This window comes from Mus caroli, chromosome 12 (genome assembly GCF_900094665.2).
Source record: "Mus caroli chromosome 12, CAROLI_EIJ_v1.1, whole genome shotgun sequence".
Lineage (NCBI taxonomy): Eukaryota > Metazoa > Chordata > Mammalia > Rodentia > Muridae > Mus > Mus caroli.
The window spans coordinates 51,346,120-51,364,968 of NC_034581.1; the positions used below are offsets into that span (position 1 = coordinate 51,346,120).

The 18,849-nt window shown below is 36.5% G+C and overlaps 1 protein-coding gene across 11 annotated transcripts in view; it reads right to left on the reverse strand.

Moving 5' to 3' along the window:
• Ralgapa1 (Ral GTPase activating protein catalytic alpha subunit 1) overlaps positions 1-18,849 on the reverse strand; it is a 206,949-nt gene that overhangs the window by 143,059 nt on the left and 45,041 nt on the right. For all 11 annotated transcript variants that reach the window (XM_029484805.1, XM_029484808.1, XM_029484810.1 and 8 more), the window contains exons 10-12: positions 16,597-16,836; positions 7,716-7,913; positions 3,471-3,605 (exon numbers count right to left, since the gene is read on the reverse strand). In XM_029484805.1, the coding sequence (XP_029340665.1) occupies positions 3,471-3,605; positions 7,716-7,913; positions 16,597-16,836 (573 nt within the window). The remainder of the gene's footprint in view (positions 1-3,470; positions 3,606-7,715; positions 7,914-16,596; positions 16,837-18,849) is intronic.

The following is an 18,849-nucleotide window of genomic DNA, read 5'->3' on the forward strand; positions in this document are numbered from 1 at the left end:
AAATCAACAAGATAGATAAACCCTTAGCCAGACTAACCAGAAGCCCAGAGACAGTATCTAAATTAATAAGATCAAAAATGAAAATAGAGACTTAACAACAAAATATATCTTTAAGTAAGTATTCTGTTTGCTGAATATTAACAGTTGAAAATATTAAAATCATGTTCTACAAACATCATGGAAATATTATTGATAATTTTCCTCATTGTGCTTGAAATTAGCATTTTCTTAATGTTTAACTTCAAAGAGTTTTTGCTACTTTGAAATTTTTAAAATATACTAACTGGTAAAATAATTTCTCTCCTAGAAACACTGATACTTTTTTAAGTAAACTGATTGTTAGACAGTGTACACAGATATATAATGTGTTTTTAATATTCTCTCACTATGTCAGGTGGTATCATATAAGGGCTTTTGAAAATATTTCTTAATGACTCATTTTTAATATTTTATGCTCTTTTACTATGCTTAACTCCCAAAGAATATTTTGTATGTTTTGAAACAATTAACTATTCAACATTAGATATAGGATCCTCAGTTATGGATCCTATATTAATGTTAAATATTCATTAATGATATTTTTAGAGTATGAAAGAATATGAATATAAAAGTTGAACAAATTTTTATGTATTATTTGATTCTCAAAATACTCAATATTATTAATATGTTTGATATATAAAATGCATTTAAATAATAAAAAATTAAGAAAAGAAAGAAAAAGAAAGAAAGAAAGAAAGAAAGAAAGAAAGAAAGAAAGAAAGAAAGGAACGAACTGAGCTAAGTCAGGCCTCTCTGATCCAACTCCAACTGCAAACTGGTCTAGAAAACTAGCTCTGAGCGGCCTTGCTTCACCTTCATGGGAGATGATCCTTATGTTTGTTCAGAGGCAAGAAGGAACAAACCACCCAATTTACTAAATAAAAACATAATGTTGTTAGTAAGAACTACATTTTAAAGAACTAAATAAAAAGCTAATGTCTTTGTGGACATAAAAAATTAAAATCTTAACAAATCAAACAGAACAAAATACTGTATTTTATCATGAAGTAAAGTTTACTCCAGAAATGTAAGGATGCCTTAGCATAGAAAAATCTAGTACTATACCCTCTATCAATAAATTATGATAGAAAATAAATATGTTTGTTTCAATTTATTTAGGAGAAGAATTCGGCATTTAATTCATTACTTTAAAAGAGTTAAAACTAAGAAAAAACAAAAAATACCAAAATCTAAAAACAAGCATTTACAAAAAGTCCTAACAATTGTATACACACAGGAAGAGCGCTTGAGAAGCACCAACAAAAGACAGGAATAAATGGTGTGCTCTTTCCTGAAAGAAGAGGCATGAATCTGAAAGAGCCACAATGAGAGTAAGGGAAGGTCTGGAGGAGAAGAGGGAAATGGGAAATGATGTAACTATATTATAATCTCAAACAACAACAAAACCCCACTTTTTTAAAGATAAGAACAAAGGTGCTTCCTGTCACCTCAAAGTCCTGGGAGTCGAATAAGCACAAAAGGAGGGGGAATAAAAGCCGAGTTATGTAGCAGTCTCAGAAAAAGATTCAGACAAGTAAAAGCAAGTTCAAACATCATAAGGTGAGAGCTTGCCTTGTATTCTTGAGGAATAATAACAAGTAATGAAGTGAGTCAGAGGGAAAGCAACAGGAGATTTTGTTTAAAAGAAGAGAAAGACAGAAAGACAGAAAGGAAGGAAGGAAGGAAGGAAGGAAGGAAGGAAGGAAGGAAGGAAGGAAGGAAGGAAGGAAAAAAGAAAGAAAGAAAGAAAGAAAGAAAGAAAGAAAGAAAGAAAGAAAGAAAGAAAGAAAGAAAGAAAGAGAGAGAGAAAACCAAGAAGAACAGAATTCTTCCCATCATCAACAGAGAGAGAACAGGTGCTCCTTTACCTTTTATAGATCAACCCCACCAGAAAGCAGTTTTTAAAAAAGAATAGGAAAAAAAGGATGAAAAAATATATATATCTCAAATCCAAACTTTTTAAGAGAATTAAGAGGTGTTAAATGGCTTAACTTTAACATCCTTGTTTTTGCAATTACCGGGTGGGCCAGGGTGTGACACACTCTCGAGAGCAATGGTGCAAAGCTTGTAGACTGTAACAGAGAACTGATCATGAAAAGCCACAGGAAGGCGTTCAACAGAGAAGCATATGATCTGACTTATGTGTACAGATCCCTGCTGCCCAGCATTGAGAACATATTAGGGGTTAAGAGAAGAAACCGACTAGGCCTATGCTCTGAAGGTTTCGTGTGAAGGCGAGCTGTAGGAGTCTACAGATTCTCAAGATAGAGTGAAGGAACTCACAATATACATGAAAGACAAGAAACAATATACCCGAGAATTTAGAAAACAGAGAAGCCATGAAATGATACAAAGAATCCTAGTATATACAAAGACTCTGCTTTCAAAAACCAAAACCAAGCAAACAAAGGAAAGACTTGAGTTTAGATTTAACAAGATAGGGGTTAAAGGTAACTGACAAGGAAACAGAATGGAAAGAGCAGATCTCATGGCAGGAGGCTGAATTAGAGTGTCTGGGGCCTGGGGTTCTGTCTCAAGCACCATCAACAGAAAAGCAGAACAGGAAGGGGAAGGAAAAGGAAGAAAGAAACCTGGAAACTCTTGCAAATCCTTTCAAAGGACAGGCAGTCACAGAGTGGTAGATAGGCATACTACAGCACACAGCAATTCGGAGGAGACATACAGATGGAGACTCAGGAGTGTTTCTGAAGTCCTTCTTCTGTACATCTCCCCAGTACATGAGTTATAAGATCGTAATTTTTCACTGTCTACAAGAGATGTGAAATGTTTTTAAAACTTTTGAGGCCAGTGCCATGGATTAGACAGTAAAGGCCCTTGACATCAAGCCTGATGACTCAAGTAGGAGAGAATATACTTCGACAAGTTGTCTTCTAGCCTCCACATGACAAGCATACACCTGTTACCCCATATAAACACTAAATGTAAAAACAAAATCAAGTATATTTTCCTAATTCATTTTTCCTTTACCAGTCTTGAATTTTCTCATCTGAACTGCAATGTTTCAGTATATAATTTATGAAAATAAATATGGTTTAATTGCAACTCATAGATGTGTGAATATATATATATATATATATGAATTTATTATGTTTAAATTTGAGCATCACTTTTCATGTATAAACTAACTGCAATGTTTGTCATGGCAGTTTCATAAAATGTATTTTATGAAAAACAAATGGTATGGTGACAACTTATAGATATAAGTAGTAAACATATTACACACACACACACACACACGTATTTAGTATATATGGAATCCCAAAGTATGGGCATTTGAACTATTTGATGACTTTTTTTGTTTTCTCTTGAAAGGTGGCACACTGGTAGAGAACTTGCCTTGCATGCCACTGGGCCCTGGGTTCAATCCGGGAACTATAAACACACACACACAGAAGTATAAAGCCACCCACCTGCAAAACGGCCTGAGTGCCAGCTTGAATATTCTGCTCTGTGGCTTCTTCACAGACATGAAAAGCTTCTTGGTAGGAACCATTTTTTGTCCAGCTAGAATTGCGAACATGTTCAGAAGTACTGGTCCCATTTTCCTGAAGCAAAATATCAAGCTTTTACTATTTCATCAATGAGAATGCTGCAACGAGTCAGTAAACATAAAGAGTCTCTAAGATTATGAGACCACACTACTAAACTGTTTCTTTCCCTCAAGAGCTTGTTTTAGGAGCCTGGAAAGATGACTCAGTCGTGAAGTCTGTAAGTCCAGCTCCACAGGACTCCAGTGCCTCCGAGAGCACCTACACTCATGTGCAGACACTGCCTGCAGATACAAAGACCTACAGACAACTAAAGATAATAAAGGTAAATCTTAAAATTAAATCGAGATAAAGATTTTAACTCTTTACACAAGTAAAAAAAAAATATATATATATATATTCACTGTAAAAGTTCTTACTAACAAAAGCAAAGTAAAAAATTATGACAAGCCAATTAAAAATCAATTCATATATATAGTCAATTTTCTGTGTATAGTCTCGTATATTCTACAATCATTTTATACTATTCACAACTTTGTAAAAGATGAATTCCATTCTATATTAAATGTCAGAATTTACATAACTTGGACACAGATTCTTAACAGTAAAATTCTTACAACAATAATTTAAAAATAAAGCTGGGCGTGGTGGCGCACGCCTTTGATCCCAGCACTCGGGAGGCAGAGGCAGGCAGATTTCTGAGTTCGAGGCCAGCATGGTCTACAAAGTGAGTTAGTTCCAGGACAGCCAGGGCTACACAGAGAAACCCTGTCTCGAAAAACCAAAAATAAATAAATAAATAATAATAATAATAATTTAAAAATAACAAAAACACTACTTCAAACAATTACTACTGAAGCTTTCTGACTGAGTCTTGATGCTGTTTGGTATTACAGACTACAAGTTACGTCACATAAAAGCCTGTTTGGTTGTGTTGTAGGCTGTGCGCACATGTTGTATGCATGTGTGTAAACAAGTGTATACAGGTATTTATACCCATGTGTGGCTGTATGAATACTTGATCCACTGAGCCATCTCCCAGCAACTGCTGCTTTTGAACATTCATTAATAATATCTTCCTTTCTCCTTCCCTCCCAGACAGGTTCTCATTCTATAGCCCAAATTGGCCTTGAACTATCAACCATCTACCTCTCTGCTTCAGCCTCCCAATGGCTAGAATTATAGGTGTGAGCCATTATGCCTGCTCCTGCCCCTTTGTGATTCTAGTGAGCCAACTCAGGGCCCTGCATATGCTATGCAAGCAGTCTACCACAAGCAGTCTACCACAGTGACAGTCCCAGCCCTCTGTCACCAATATTTTCAAAGAGCTGTCGTTTTATAGCTTATACAGAGTTATACCTACAACATACAGGTAGTATTGTTCAATGATCTATCATAACTAGAAACAGGACCAGGAACTGAGCTCTGTGAGGAGCCAGCACAACACTCTATGTTCTAGCCCAGACTTTTTCTAAGGCTATCTCTACAATATGTCTTCTAAAGTTTTCCTAAGTGATATATAAACTATATAAACTATAAAGATATATAAACTATAAAGATAAGATTCTTATCCACAAACTCCACTTTCTCCCCTCTCTAGCCACATTTTCACCATCAACAAATCTGCACTTCTCAGTTTCCATCTTTCCATGAGTAGCTAATGCTAATGATTAATACTGATGTGAGTAGCTGATATAAGACTAACCCATCAAGACATCTGCATCAGCAACTCATCTTCCCCACGCCAGTCACTGCTTCTTTCTATATCTGTTTTTGTTTGTGTGTTAGTTTTGTTTGTGGTGTTGGTTTGTTTTGTTGTTGTTGAGACAGTCTCCCTATGTAGCTTAATTCCCTGGAAACTATGTAGACCACACTGGTCTCAAACTCAGAGATCCATCTGCCTCTACCTCCTGAGGGCTGGAATTAAAGGCATACACCACCATGTCTGGCCCCTGTTTGTAATTCTGTATATAGTTTATTCTATTTCTAAATAAATGATGCAGGGTAGGGTGAGTGTGCACAGGAACAGTATGTGTGTCTATCCTGATTGAACTCCTCTTGATGAGGTTAAATTAACCACTAAAATAAACAAATACTACCCAAATGTTCCACTCCTGGTTCAAAGGACATTGTACGGTAGAAAATCAAATCAGATAAATACAGACAGTCTTTTATACTCCTAGTCGCATCTCAGTTTCTAGTTCCTGTGGAATCTGACATATGACAGGAGTTGAACAATGAAAGGATGAAAACTCGCTCAGATCGAAGAATAAAGCAGATGGGTCAGTCACCCAGTGCTGTCTCTGTACCCTTTTCTTTCTTCTCTGGGAATAAATTCCAGGCATTCTTATCACCAGCAACACATTTTATCATGTCAGCAAAGTTTGACTTCTGCAGTTAGCTTTAATGTAAAAGAGTCTAGGGAAGAATTCAAAACATTCTGGTTTGCAGGGGAGCAGCCATTCCTAGCAGAAGCAGTCAATATTCCAAGAAAAGAAGGAACAATAATTTGACAATCACACACAAAATATGTCCTCTAATACCAACTTTGATTTAAAATACCTTTAAGATATGATAGCACCTCCCTCTGATATACACCCCAATTTCTTAAGCATGAATTGCATAAATGACTGTGGAATAAGTGAACAATTTAGCAACACTGAAAATGAAAAGTTTCTGAATGCACAACAGAAAATGATAATCAAACACATACTGAATCCAAGCTGTTTCTGGCACTCTGGCCTGTGCTGCATTTTATGACCGGACTAGTCCTGGCTGAATACACAATATACACATTCTGTACTGAGCAGGTCTTCATACCACAAAACATCAACAAGTGCTGGTAAGATGCAGGACTGCAGTATTTAAGGCTGCACTGCTTTTACTATACAGGGAAAGATTCCTGATCTTAGAAAATATAGTAGCTTAGTTATTAAACACAAAGACAGTATTTTCATATTGCCTTTCCCCAGCATGCAAGTATCAAATTAGTATTTCTTTAGATTGGAGTGTCAGAATGTTTGATTTTTTAAAAATTATTATTAAGCTTCTGACTTAAGTAGCATTTTTTTAAAAAAATGCATTTTAGTTTGACATTAAGACAGAATTTCCAACAATTTTCTAAATGATCCTAAAGATCCTTCCAACAGTTTACACTACATATTTACCCAAAGTAGCACCATTAGCACTGATGAGTATAAAATAAAAATATCAATTAACATAAAAAACGCTCAACATGCTCATGTCCTCCAGGATTAAATACCCATCAAAGTTTTATTTCTTTATGTAAAAATCAGTTTTTATATCCATTTCATTAGTGCTTTTGTCTTTACTAAATAATAACATTATATATATATATATGTATCAAAAATTGTTTGAAACTATTTTTTATGATTTATTATTAATGAATGATTCAGATTGTTTTAGAGACTATGTAGAATTGGCTGGCCTGGAACTAGCTATGTAGACAAGACTGGCTCAAACTCACAGAGATTTGCCTTCTGAGTACTGGGTTTAAACATGTGAGCCACCTTACTTAAACTTGAGACCTTTTTTAAAATTGATAGACAAAGTAGTTGTATAAAAATTTACTGGTTAAAAAAGTCACTGGTTTCAGAAGGCAGAGGCAGGCAGATTTCTGAGTTCGAGGCCAGCCTGGTCTACAGAGTGAGTTCCAGAATAGCCAGGGCTATACAGAGAAACCCTGTCTCAAAAAAACAAAAAAAAAAACAAAACAAAAAGTCACTGGTGAGAAAAGCTTACAATGCCCTGGTCTATCTATACAATATAACCTCAATATTGTTGTTATTATTTGCTTTTAAATTATGAAATAAAAATAAAAATAAAATAAAATAAAATTGTGACATCACAAAGCTTTGCAAAAGAGTACTGAGGTAAATACTATAATATAAAATGTAAAACATACTGAAAGGTATCTAACTTTTTAAATGTATTCATATTAACACATTATTAAAATTTTGAAAAATGATATACTGAACTTACATTACAACATATATATCGACAATTCCACCTGTACAATCTCTCTCTTATAAATGTGAACAGTCTCTTTCTCTTTCACATACCAAACACACAAACAAACAAACACAAAATAAAATAAAAATCTTTAAAGACAGATAAGCAAAGAACACATGTATCTGGCGGCTTTACCTCTTCTCTTTTCTCTCCATCTTCTATTGCACTGTCATGGTCTGTGACAGTTTCGCTGCAGGGTATATCTGAACAAGTGATCGCAGTGTCCTCTGGCTCTTGCATAAACAAAGGCTTTTCCTCTTGTTGAATCCATTCCTGATACACTTTCACCACTTTTCTCATAGCTGCTGCTTCACAAATTGGTAATAAAAATGCCTAGTAAATTAGAAAAAAGAGAAAAATAATACGTTCTCTTTTGCCACAAATATATGAATATATTTTCATTTCACACAATAGGAGATAAAAACAAGTTCACAAACTTAACTCATTAACTATTCATCAATTCAGAGAAAGCCTTTTATTGCCAAATATTTTGTAAATACCTTAGAAGAAAAAAACAGCAGATAGACACTGAAGCAGAAGGAGCAGAGATTTGTTTTATTTGTATTACTCTGATAGTGACAGTCTTTGTTTCATGAAACTTTACTCTTAGAAAATTAAATATAACTTCTTATAATAAGCCACATTTATAACTTACATTATTGCTGTTTTGAGAATAATTGCTATTAAAATGCTTCCAAAAAAAAAAAAAAAAACTTAACTACAGATGCAAAATAGAGACCGCTGACTAAACAAGAAAGGTGATGTGGGGCATGAGAGAAGAATCCAACAAGATGGCCCTCAAGAGAAGTCTAGAAATGAAAAACAGTACATCACATTAAAAGTTCTGTGCAAAGTCTCACCAACAGAATGGATGAGGGACAGAAAAAAAACTATCTAACTAAAGACAAAATGGAGGAACTGGGACAACCCAGCAAACGCAAAATTAAGGCAGAGAATTCCAAAACACATGTGACATTATGAAAAGACCAAGTGTAAAGGCCACAAACATAGGAGGAATAAAATTGATTTTAAAGACACAGAAAACATTTGAAAAGAATGATAACAGAAAATTTCCGAGTTAGGAAAGAGATGCCTGTCCATAGAAAGGAGGGATGTTTGGCTCAGGACACCAAACAATAAGGCGAGAAAGAACATCCCCTTGAATTTTAACTGAAACACTAAATATACAGAATGAAAATGCATACTGATAATGGCAGAGAGAAACATCAAGTCACACATAAAAGCAGGCCTATCATAACAAAAGCAGATCTGTACTTTGAAACTTTATGCAGTAGGAGATCCCATAAAGATAGATTGCAAGTTCTGGAAGCCAACTGCTAACCCACAAATACAGTCATGGCCATGAGCTGTCCTGTCACAGGAGGAGGAAAAGTAAAAATCCCATGAATAAAACAGGCTCACAGACTTCATGACCACTAAGCCATCTCTTTATAGAAAATACCTTAAAGGACTGTCTTAAACCAAAAAGAAAAAATTCCATCCACAGTCCATAGGAAATAAGTCATACCAGAATAATAGTTAACCACGAAAGGGAAAAAAAAAAACCCTACAAGAATCAACAAAATGACAGAAATCAGTACACAGCATTCAATAAACACTCTAAATAGTTATGGTTTCAACTTCCCAAGAAAAGATATAGACTGGAACAAAAGTAGGAACCACCTCTTTGTTCTAAGGAACATACTTTACCACAAGAAAACAGACACTACCTTAGGATAACAGGAGCTGAGGAAATGAACCATCAAAAGAATAGTAAAAGTCTTAACATACATGCCAAGCACAGGCACACCCATTTCATAAAGCAAATAAATACTAAAAGGCCACACAGCAACCCCAGAACCACAACAGTGGGTGACTTCAATACCCTACTCTTATTTAATGACAAATCTTCTAGATAAAAACAATCAGAATTAATTAATTAATTAATGAGTTATTAATTTAATTTCCATCAAATAATATCATATATCAAATGAATTTAACAGACATATACAGACTTCCATCCAAACACTGGAAAATATAAATTTTTCTCAGAAGCCCCAGGAACACACAAAGCAAGTCTCACAAACAGGAAAACTGGCCTATTTTCTTGGATACTATAGGATCACAATGGAGTAAAACTATAATCAACAATAAAATCAACTCCAGGACATACACTCATGGAGACTAAACAACACTATTAGGTGATGAATGGGACCTTGAAGAAATTAAGAAATTTCCAGAATTGAATGAAAACAAAAACACCTACAGACCTATTGAGAGGCATTAAAAGCTGTCCTAAAGAGGAGTTTAGAGCTCTATCTTCCTACATTGAAAAATCAGAGATCTAAGTAAATAACTTAGGGTTCTGAGGAAGGAACGAGCCAACTCCCAAAGCTACTAGAGGAAAACTCGGTAAGAAATGAAACAAGGAGCTCTTTTCTTTGAAAAGATAAACCAAATTGGTAAAACTTTAGCCGAAGAAAAAGACCCCAATTAATAAAATTTGGGATGAAAAGGGAGTCATAACAACAGATACCACTGAGATTCAAAAAATAATTAGGTTTTACCTTAAAATCATATTCTACTTAGTTGGAAAAGCTAAAAGAAATGGATGAATTTCTAAGTGCTTATAATTTACCAAAATTAAACCAAGATGTAATTAAACAATTAAAAGGGATCTATAAGCTAAATTAAAACTAGAAAGCATAAAAAAATAAAATTACACACTAGTCACCCTGATAAACATATATGCAGAAATTTCCAAGAAAATGCTTTAAAAAACAAATTTAAAATCGCATCAGAAAGATCATTAATCATGATCAAATTGGCTTTATTCTTAGATATGCTATATATCTAAGTCAATAAATGCTATAGATTTCAAAAATGGGTAGAAATCACATAATCCTCTTGATAGACATACTTTTGAAAAAATTTAATATCCACTCATGATAGAAGTGCAGAAAAAATTAGGAGTTGAAGGAATATATCTCAACATAATAAAGGCTATATATTACAAACCTATAGTCAACAAAATACTAAATTGTGGAGAGCTTAGATAACATTTCTAAGACAAGAAATAAGAATGTCTGATGCTCTCTAGCCATAACTATTCAATACAGTATTTGAAGATTAGTTAGATTATTAAGACAAAAGAAAATAAAAGGGATAGAAAAGGATGATGTGAAGTCAATGTATCCTTATTTGTATTTGATATGTATTTGTATGATTTGTATTTTGATTCTATATGTAACAGGGCCCCAGACCGTAGTATGCCCCTAGACTTTAGCACAACTGACTCCATGATGGAGATATCATTCAGGCTATAAAACTCAGCACAGCACCTCCAGCCAAAATGAAAATACAGACTGATCCATCAAAATCCATAGTTCCGGGAAAGTCTCTAAATATACTATTCTTACTTTTTGGCTTCTGTGGTTCCTCTTCAGGCTAACTATTCTCATTAACTGAAGTATGTCAATCCAGAACATGTTTTTGTGCTGGAAGGCTGACCCTGAGAAAGGCTCAGTGATATGCTGGGATCTTGAACACTCAATGTAGTTGCTGACCAGCTAATAAAGACTTTCTAGTGACTTAAACCATGTCTGAGCACTCTTCTCTGGTGGATACCTCACTACACATAAGACATGAAAGACTCCACCACAAAAACTCTTCAGAGCTAATGAACATTTTAAACAACATGCAAAGACTCAAATTTAACACACAAAAAATCAGTAGCTTCCCTATATACCAATGATAAAGACACTGATAATGAATCCGAAAAATACCACCATTCACAATAGCTTCAAAACACAGACACACACACACACACACACACACGAATGGATAAATCTAACCAAGAAAAGGATAGGTCTTTTATAGTTGGTTTTTATTGCACAAATGCTTAGTATACATGCACCACGTGCACACGTGAAGATCAGAGGCTAACTTTTGGGAGTCTGTTCTCTCTTTCCACCATGTGGGGTCCCAGAGATCAAACTCAAGTCATTAGGCTTAGTGACAAGAACCTTCATCCACTGATCTATCTCACCAGACCATGGAATCTTTTCAATAAAAATTTTAAAATACTGAAGAAGGAAACGGAGGAAGTCACTAAAATGGAAAGATCTTCCATGCTCACAGATTAAAAGAATTAAAATGTGAAAATGATCATCCTACCAAAAGCAATCTAGATTTCTATATTCCCTATCAAAATTCTACAGTCATCCTTTACAGAAATAGAAAACTTTAAAATTCATATAGAAGCACAAAAGACCACAGATAGCTAAAGCAATCCTGAGCTAAAGAATAATGCTAAAGGTATCATCATGCATAATTACTAACATATACTATATGTCATATACTACAGTCATAAAAACAGCTTGGAACTGGTGGGAAAACAAAGTAGCAGCTAGAGTGGGAGAAAACAGTGGGACTCATATATTAGCTCACACAGCGGCTGTCATGTTGCTTTTGAGGAAGATATCAAAAACAAACATTAAAGACATCTTTCTTCTACAAGTGGTGTTAGGATGTCCACATCTGAATGAAAGTAAAACATTATATGTCATCTTGCACAAAAATCAACTCAAGAGGGATCCTCATGAATGTTTATTTAAAAAAAAAAAAGCACTTCTTTATTGCAAAGGAAATATGGAAATATTGAGTGAAGACACAGCTTACAGTATGAAAGAAAATTACTACCAGCTATATATCTGACAGAGGATTAATATTCTGAATATAGAAAGTGCTTTTATGAACTAAACTAAATAAAAACCTGCCAGATAACTCCGGTGGAGTAGGCTTGTGTAGGCAGTAATGCCAAAAAGCTGCTCATGAGAAATGAATTCCTAGAACTCTTCTCCTGGAGGTCTGACGAAAGTCTACCCTCCAGTTTTGGATCAGTTTGGCAGGCGTAAAGCCTGGAAGCTGTTCTTGAGGATCAGAGTTCCATGGTAATTCTCCTCCCGGAGGTTTGGCATTTTCTCCTGAACCCATAATAATCAAATTCCCACCGCATTAGTCTAACGTATAGACTCACGCACACTCTATTAAGCATTACCTTATAGTAAATGCCTTTTAAGATTGTATTCTAACATTAGCTAAAGCCTTTTCCCAGTGTTCTTAAGATTCCAGATAGTAACAAGGAGTTTAACCTATTCAATAACCAATTAAGTACTAGTCATTAAATCAGCTATCTACAGAAAGAGACTGGAATTCTCACTGAGATAGAAATTCTTATTACAGACTATATTCCGTGCCAACAGCAAATTAAGTTACTATACTGATAAATGGGAATTCTCCAGACATAGATAAGTATTAACAAGGCCTAAAAGTCCTTGACACTACTTTATTCCTGAGGCCAGGCAAGAGTTAATACCCCTCTAGCCCAATTAACTCTAAAGTGTGAAACTCAGTGCTGACCCTGAGCAGGTGCTAATCTCTAAGATAAACATGGTCCTTTTGAAGTCACTCCTCTTACATCTGGAGGGATGCTGATCCCTAGCATAAACTTTGCAGTCACTCCCTTTGCACCTGGGAAACTTCAATGTACCGTATCTGTTATGTTTTACAATTTATGATATTCGCTGTAATATAATTAGTCCAAGCTCAACCAGACGATTACATTCAGATTCAACACCTCTCTTGTGTGTTTGTCTGTCTGTCACATCCTAATCTTTGCCCATCTACTCTAGAGAACCGTTTTACGCAGGCACGGGACCCAGAGGATCTGCGGCAAAAACCTAAACTATAAAGAAAGAAACAAACCAACCAGAAAGTATAAATACTTTTAATAGTACTCAACATCCTTGGTCACCAAGGAAACACAAATTAAAAGTACTCTGAGGTTACCTCTCATCCCAGTTAGAATGGCTACTGTCAAGAAAACATAAGAGGTGCTAGAGAGGGCTCAGCACTTAAGAACACTTGTTCTTGCAGAAGACATGGGCTCAATTCCCAGCACCCATATGATGGCTCAAAATGTCCATAATTCCAGTTCCAGAGATCTGATACGCTCTTCTGAACACTGTGGGCACCTGGCATGCATATGATGCATAGAAATACATGCGAAAAATGCCTCATATACATAAAATAAAATAAATCTTTTTTAAAAAACAAAGAAAAAACAAAAACAACAGTGCTAGCAAGGATGTGAAGGAGAAGACAAGCTTCACTCGTAGTGGGCATGGAAACTGGTCTAGCTACTATGGAAATCAGTAAAAGTTCTCAAAATGCTACAGTAATACCACATCTAGGCATTTTCCCAGAGAACTCTATATATAGCACAAAGATAACTGCACATTCATGGCCATGGCTGCTCTACTTACAAGAGCAAGGGAATGAAATCAGCCTACATGTCCATCAGATGAAGAAATACAAATGTGGCATATACACAATGGATTTTATTTGGCCATAAAGAAAAATTAAAAATAAGTAGAGTAACTCAGGCTAAGGCAAAAATTATGTGTTCGCCGGGCAGTGGTGACACATGCCTTTAATCCCAGCACTTGGGAGGCAGAAGCAGGAGCATTTCTGAGTTCAAGGCCAGCCTGGTCTACAGAGTGAGTTCCAGGACAGCCAGGTATACACAGAGAAACCCTGTCTCAAAAAAACAAAAAACAAACAAACAAAACAAAACAAAACCAAAAAAAAAAAAAAACCCAAAACAACCTATGTGTTCTCTCTCACATACAGTTATAGTGCTAGCTTGCACTTTCATATGTAGGCATGTACATATGTAGCCTCAGAAAGTAGAAAGGAGCTCATGAGATGGATAAAAGAATGTTAAAGGGGTGGTGAGGGGACCTGGGGTAGTAGGACGCTTATGATGTTAAAATGAAAGGAAGAATATTGAGAACTGGGTAACGAGATGGGGGCGAGAAGGAGGTGTATACTAACAATGTATAGAAAAGACACGAGAAAATCTGATACTTAATAGGCTAACTAAAAGCCAGCCAGGCAGGACTGGAGAGTTGGTTCAGTGGTTAAGAGCACTGACTACTCTTCCAGAGGTCCTAAGTTCAGTTCCCAGCAACCACGTGGTAGCTCATAGTCATCTGTTATATCTGTAATGTAACCAGGAACAAAAGTGAAAACAAAAACTACCCAGACATGCAAGATAAACCCACTGATGCAGTAGTGGAGAGTCTATTGTGGTTAAATACTGATTTCTAACTAAAGCTGATGGTTGCTCCACAAGAGACAATTTGCACCTGGCATGGTAATCCATTCAAATGCCTATGTTAGGAACATCACCAGCGGGAAAGCTATGGCTGTCATTTTGCTAAGTAGATGTGTCTAGCAAACTATATTTTGTTTCTTCACCCCCCAAACCCTGGTTTTGAGACAAGGTCTCACTAGCCCAGGCTGGTGTCCAACTCAGAGTGATCCCCCTGCTGCTGGGTTTCCAGTCAGCCTCTACCTTCTGGGTTCTTGATTAAGGCATAAACCACCACAACTGGTCCCTAAATTATTCTTTAAATAACTGTGCTTATACCTATAGATTAATGCTATTGTATGGGTTAGTCAAAAACACTTCTTAGTGCAGAGGTCAGCAAAGATTCATAACTAGCACAGAGACTAAGATGATTGACAAGGTACAATGGGAATGCGTAACATCCCTTTCAAAACCGCCCAGGAAGAGGGCAGGAATGTAGGAGGGAAGCAGGTGGCAGAGAGCTGTGGAACCCTGACTTGCCATGATGTCAGACTCCTGAACTCTCAGCAGCTCTGATTACCTGTTCAAGATCTAAACAAGATTGGGCTGGTCAAAGTCCTGACATGGAACAGGGAAAGGTACACGGGCCCTAACCACACTCTGAAGATTTATACACAATAAAGGGTTAATGGGGGAGAGAGAGAGATTTTCCTCAGTGGTCTAGCCACTGGTAAGGTACCCACACTCCTTTAAACAAATAAGCCCCGTGAAACTCATTCAGACATGGGGAGGAGGAGAGCTAGGTGGGAAGAGTTAGAGCGGTTAGCAGAGGTGAATATGACTGAAATGTCTATGTCATATCTTTTATTTTAGCTTAACACTCCAGGTTATAATCCATTATTGTTAAGAAAGTCACAAGAGCAGTGAGCCACATCATATCCACAGACGGGGCAGAGAGAACAGAACGCATGCACCACCCTTCCAGTACTTAGTTCACTTTCTGCACTTGTATCTGGTTCAGTATAGGAAGCCCAAAGAATCATGCTGTCCATGTTGGGCTGGTTGCTCCCATATCATTTAATTATAAACAAAACAATTTCCCATGTCCACAGACCAGCCTGATCTAGACTGTTCCTCAAAAGTCCAGGTTGTGTCATATTGACACTTAAACTAACTGTCACAGTGTGCTGACCAGTTTTGTGCTGACACACACCAAAGTCATTTGGGAAGAAGGAACATCAATTGAGAAAATATCTGTACAAAATCAGCCTGTGAATAAAGACTGTGTTGCATTATTTGGTTGATAATTGATGTGGGAGGGCACAGCTCAAGTGGGCAGTGCCACCCGTGGGTGTTATAAGCAAGCAGGTTGAGCACAGCGAGGAGGAGCAAGCCAGTCAGCAGCACCTCTCCAGAGACTCCAGTCACAGTCCTGCTTTGAGCTTCAGCCCTGACTTATCTGGATGATGAGTCCAACAAGCTATAAATAAACCCTTCCAGGTTAACCCAGGGTAACTTTGGTGTCATGGTGTTTTAGCACAGCAACAGAAGCCCTAACTAAGAAACACAGTGAACAAGTATAAACTGTTTTGATAACATAAGGAATATGAAGGGAGAAAAAGGAAAGAAAGAGGGTGTAAGTCCAGTAGAGCATGTGTTTAGCATGCACAAAGCTTTGTTTGGAAAGAAAAACACCAGCCAGGAAACAGGAGGAAGCATGGAAAATGTAAAGGGTTTTTATATAAGTTTACAAAACTTAAAATTAACTTAGAAGTCTTCATAAGGAATTAATTTTAAATGGCTAAAAATCAATATATACAATAATTTCATTATAATCTAAAAATGTTGACAGTATTTTACCTGACGAAATATCTCTGTGACAAAGTTTACATTGCTTCTCTTAGATGAAAACACTCTGCGAACAATTTCGATGTCTGTGAGGTGTTCTTCGTCGATGCTGCAGAGGCTGGAAGAGCTGGGCTCCCGCTCCGTGAGCGTGCTTGTGTTGGAGTGAGACTGCTCAGGCTCTGCAGATTTGTCTGCTTTATCAACAGGATCAGTTTTGCTTTCTTCTCTGGAAACCAAACTAGCAGCTGCTCTCTAAAATGAAAATAAAAGTCAAAGAATATCATTTATCACTCAAATTAATATTTTGTTTTTAGTGAATATTAGCAGACCCCAAGGCCACTTCAACACTGCCTGAAAGCCAGATAAGCAGCTACACTCCGAAGCCGTTCTGAGTCATTAAGCAGGATGCAAACAACACCTGAGTAAGACAGAGAGCCTCACTCACTGTGTAGTGCCGAGCCATCGACTCAGTTGTAATGAAACTGAAGCAATTCAGTAGTTACCTAGTGAGCCTATATGAGAGACCCCCAACACACAGGCCAGAGGCAGCTCAGGTTTTCAAGAATGAGTAATACACAAGGAAACAGCAGCAGGCTGTTTACTTCATAATGCTAAAGACTTAAAGCTTTCTCAAGCAGAACAGAGGAGAAGCAGAGAAAGGAGGAGGAGCAGAAGGAATCACAATTCAAGACAGCAAACAAAGATAAAACTAAGAGAAAGCCTTAGGATTTCTGAGGAAATGCTATACACTGTAATAACAGAATATTTGTCAAGACTGAAGACCAAGCCTCTATGTGACCAAATCAGCCTCTTCCGAGGGACACAAAAATAGTTCTATATATGCAAATAAACAAACATAATTCAATACAAAAGTAGACTAAAAAACAAAACCATGTGATTGTCCTATCAAAAAAGGCCTGTTACAAAATCCAATATTACTTCATAATTGAAGTCTTGGAGAGGCTAAGGAATACAGGGGGCATACCTCAACATAAAAAAGGCAATTTACAGCAAGCTCACAGCCAACATCAACCTAAATGGGAGAAACCCAAAGCATTTCCACTAAAATCAGGAACAAGATGTTTACTCCCTCCATGCCTATTTGATAGCTAGAGCGTTAAAACAACTGAAGGAGACCAAGGGGAGACAAACAGAAAAAGGGAAAGACCAACTGTCTTTATATGCAGATGATAGGGCTTTCATACATACAAGGCCCTAAGAATTTTACCAGGAAACTTCTACAGCTAAACACTTTCAGCAAAGCAGCAGGATCCAACATTAACACACACACACACTTAGTCTCACCATACATAAATTGGAAATACACTGAACAAGAAATAAGGGAAATAGTATCTTTTACAGCAGTCTCAAAAATATACACTGGAATAACTAACCAAGCAAGTGAAAGACTTCTATACTAAAGATGCTAAGACAATGAAGAAACTGAAGATGCCAAAGATGGAAATGTATTCCATGTCCATGGAGCCATGGGATTGATAATGTGAAAAATGACCATCCTACCAAAAGCAACTTATAGATGCAATGGAATCTTCATCAAAATTCAACACAATTCTTCACAGAAATTAAAACTGCGCAAGGAAACACACACACATACAGGACAGGTAAAACAATTATGCAAACAAAAGAACTGGTAGAAGTAGCACTATCTCAAATTTCAAGTTGTACTGCATGGCTACAGTAATAGACCCAGCAAGGTACTGGCATAAAAACATACACATTGACCATTGAAATCAAACTGAAGGCTCAGACAAACCAACACATCTATGGACACCTGATTTTGACAAAGCCAAAAATACACAATGCTTGGCTAAATGCTAAACTTAATTCAACCAGATCCCTATCTATCAACCTGCACATAACTCAACTCCAGATGGATCAAGGAATCCACATAAGACCAGATACCCTGAATCTCAGAGAGACAAAGTGCGGAATATGCTCACTGTCACAAGAAAGGACTTTCTCAGCAAGATACTGATAGCATTAAGATCAAGAAGTAAAGAACAGGACCTCAGCTGAAAAGCTCGTGTATGGCAAAACACACCATCATTTCAGCAAAATGGCAGCTAGAGAACAGGAAAATATCTGAGGATTAGTATCTAAATATACATAAAGAACTTGAAAAACTAAACATAAAAAACAAATAACAATTTAAAATGAGCTACAGAACTGAGGAGAGTTCTTAAAAGATGAAACACAAATGGCTGAGAAACACTTAAAGAAATTATCAACACCCTTAGCCATCAG